At 25.1% G+C, this 3,869-nt stretch overlaps 1 protein-coding gene across 1 annotated transcript in view; it reads right to left on the bottom strand.

Moving 5' to 3' along the window:
- The window catches only part of LOC101489486 (uncharacterized), a 3,695-nt gene extending 3,176 nt beyond the window's left edge, over positions 1 to 519 (bottom strand). Inside the window, exon 1 of the mRNA XM_027331714.2 lies at positions 7 to 519. Within this exon, the coding sequence (XP_027187515.2) occupies positions 7 to 325 (319 nt within the window). The 5' untranslated portion in view covers positions 326 to 519. The remainder of the gene's footprint in view (positions 1 to 6) is intronic.
- Positions 520 to 3,869: the final 3,350 nt, after the last annotated feature.

Below are 3,869 nucleotides of genomic sequence, written 5' to 3'. Positions count from 1 at the left end.
GGAAAGATGAGAAGTTGAGATTGAAAAGAGTACCTTTAAGTCCAAAGTTTGCAACATTTATAATTGTAACATACTTTGTTTCATCACAAACAATTCCTTCCCATTTGCAAGGACTAGAAAAATTGGTCCAAGAAGATAAAGAAGCTTGGCTTTGGTTGTCAAGCTTGGATTTCCAATTTAATAGAGCAATTGCTTCTTCACTACTTTGATATTTTGTAGCTTCATGAACAATTGTAGAAGTTGTGGCAGAAAAAGCAAAAGATGCAAAAGTGAAAATGCCATAAAGCTGGAGCATAGAGAGCCTTAATAGTGAAGAGAAAAACATATTGATGAGAATAAACTCAAGAAAGAAGCTTTGTGGACATTGTGTTTAAGGTATAGTGTGTTTCTAATAAGGTGTTAGGAATAATCATACAAAGGATTGTTTTGCATGTGTAGTGAATACCATTGTTGTTGTCCATAGTTGAAGTAGGATCATGTTCTTTAATAATATTTAATTGATGGCATAAAATGTGTCAACTGTTCTTCCGTGTCAACACTTCTAAAGTGGAGTTAGAATAAATTAACTAGATAGATTGAAATTTTCACTTTACCATGTACTTCGATGAGTTCTCGAATTGACCTATCAATACAACACAATTAAAAACAAATAAAATACATTAATTTTTATGTAAGTTAGTTGCTCAAAACAAAAAAGATTAAAAAAAAAAAAAAACCTTCAAAATTACTATATTAAATCATAATACAAGTAGTAAAATCTAAAATAGTCCATTAGAATTAATCTAACACAACTTCAAAATAGGGATTTTTTTCAAATGCCCTTTTTCGAATTCTACATACTTATCTATTTTTATTTTTTTTACATAGTAGAAATTCATCATTTGCAAAAGAAATTTTTTAATGGAAGTTTATTTTTGCAATGACTTTTATTTTTGTAAATGACAGCTTTGTATTATGTAGTTATTTTTTATTTTTAAGTATGAAAGTCACATTTTGAAAAATTGACTTCATACATTCATTTTTTTTAAAAATTTAACGATATATATATATATATATATATATATATATATATATATAATTATATCATTCATCAAAACTCATTTACAAAAAACAACACAAATTTTATAAAAATTACATAGATCGATTTGAATTGTCTGTAATATTTAGACAATATTTTTCAATATGACCAATTAACCAACATAGTCCATATTTTTTGACACTTTTTATCTTATGTCACTCCAATCTAGTACCCATATAAAGGTTGTCCAAATAGTACTCTTTTAGAACCGAAATCGACGTAAGAAAAAAGTGTCAATAAAATACGGACTATGTTGGTTAATTGATCATATTTGAAAATATTATCTAAATATTACGGACAACTTTAGACAATTTATGTAATTTTTATAAAATTTGTGTCGTCTTTTTATAAATGAATTTTAATGAATTATATAGTTATATTATTTATTTATTTTTTCGTTAAGTTTAACAAAAAATATGGATATATAAACTGCACGATATGACGACTTCCTACTGTCTTTTGAAAATAAAGTATATTAAAAATTGTTTTTTCAAAAAATAGTTATTAAAAAAAAATCTCAAAACAGTTTAGGTGAATACAACGAACAAAACTATTCGATTAACAAATAAATTTAGAAGTAACATAAACTCAAAACATAATAAATTTTGTTAATGAATTAGTTTAAAACTACAAAATTATTCGATTAACAAATAAATTTAGAATAAACATTGATGAATTAGTTTAAAATTGCAATGCCCCTCTTCTCCACGTCTCCTGGAAGTGAGTATCACCATGGCTAAACTTTTGAAGAAGAAAAAAACGTTTACAAAATAAAATGTACTATTAAAAACACATTTATTACATGTATTTTTAATCATAACTTTTGTGTTTGTGAACAAATATTGATGAATGTACAGAGAGAAGTTTGATGAACAAATACAATAATGATATAAACCATACAAAATTTAATTTTCTACAATTGATTGTAGTGTAATTAGTATATTTGGATCATCCGAATAAAATCAGACAATCAAAATTTAAAGATTAAATTTTAAATATTTTTAAATTAAAAATTTAAACTTTAATTTTTTACCATTTTTTAGACGGTCTAAATCTATCTAACTATAGTATAGTTAGAGACTCCGATCTGAATCCCGGGTGGTACCAAAGAACAATACATTGAAAGCCATGATCTACCAATAGTACAAAATAAAGAGACAGGGGATATTTTTAAATGGTTCTTAATGCAACATTGTCATGTACTATTTCTTAGTCTTACACGAAAATATGAATACAGTGGGCCAACTTTTTTACACTAATATTTATGTATGTGTGACAAGCAATATAGATTTATGGAAACTTGTTTGAGTGAAACAGAGATTCATGATGTGTTATGGGGTTTTTCCCCTTTTGCTTGTCATAAAACCATATTTATGAATAATTATGTATGTCCGGAACATATTCATGTATTGGATGGAATAAAGCAGAAATATTTAAGGGTTAATAGTGTTTTTTTGTCTATGTATGAGTTTAATTCAATGTCTTGTAGAATTTTATTTTTTTCAATTTAGTTTATGTAATTTTAGATTCTTTTACTTTTAATCATTTGTGGTGTCTATTTATGGACAAACAATTATATAACAAAGTGATGTAAGAAACAAAAGGTTTTTATTATTATTATTATTAATGTTGTATCAATTTTTATTATTTGACTCATTATTTTTTTATTTAATAATAGTTAAAAAAAAATAGCATTTCACTTTGTTTGTTTTATTCCCCTACCCTACCCAACTCGCCACACCATCACCGTTTTGTTTTAAATACCTCACCATCACCATTTAATCCTCAAGCCTATCCTTAATTAAAACAATTTTCATATATTTAATTAGAAGTTGATTTTTACGAAGTTAATTGAAATAGAGATTTTGGATCTTGGTGTTATAAGTTTGAAAAATATTGAGTTTGATGAACTTTTTTAAATTTTTAGATCGAAGACGATTAATTTTTGTATTTGAGGTTGAATTTTAAGATTTTTTTTGTTGAATTTGTGTATTTTATTTATAAATGAAAGTTTAAATATAGATATATATGACCCGAAACCCTGCCGCTACCGATTGTTTTTGTAGACAATAATCTTTATATTTTGTATGATGGCAATTCATATTAAAATAAATGATTTTTTTTTATTACTATAGATTAAATGAAACATTTAAAGATGTATTGGATACTTTCTATGCATGAAAAAATGGTGATGTGTGGTGAGTTGGATAGGAAGAGGGGGAGAAGATGAAGAAAGTGGAATGTTTTTATTTTATAATTTATTATTAAATAAAAAATAATGATAAGTTAAATAATAATTGACATTAGAAAATAGTAAGAAAGTTTTTAGTAAACACATCACTTTTGTCACATAATTTTTGATAATCAAAGACTTAAAGTAGAAGAAAGAATAAATTAAAAAATAATTCTTTTTAGAAATTAAAATTGAATTAAACCCATATTAGAAACAACAAAAACACTATTAAGCCAAAATTAAATACATGTGTGTGTTTGGGGGATTGTGCATGTATCAAATAGTGAAAGTAGGCCCAAACAGAGACCTCACATGATATATATGCTATATATATATTATAATGATTGAATTCCAATTAATAATTCAGTGAAATGCTTTTCACGTTCTTTTTTTCTTTTCTATTTGAGGTCATCTAATTTATTGTTGTTTTTCTTTTCTGTTAAAGGAAATGTACCTCTGTCAACATAATAATAAATATCTGTTCATTACGTTTGTAAAAGTTTGACTAATTTCATTATATTCAACTTATGTTGGTTAAATTTTATATATATATATATA

The sequence above is a fragment of the Cicer arietinum genome, chromosome 2 (assembly GCF_000331145.2).
Source record: "Cicer arietinum cultivar CDC Frontier isolate Library 1 chromosome 2, Cicar.CDCFrontier_v2.0, whole genome shotgun sequence".
Taxonomy (NCBI): Eukaryota; Viridiplantae; Streptophyta; class Magnoliopsida; order Fabales; family Fabaceae; genus Cicer; species Cicer arietinum.
This window is presented reverse-complemented; position numbering and strand designations above follow the sequence as displayed.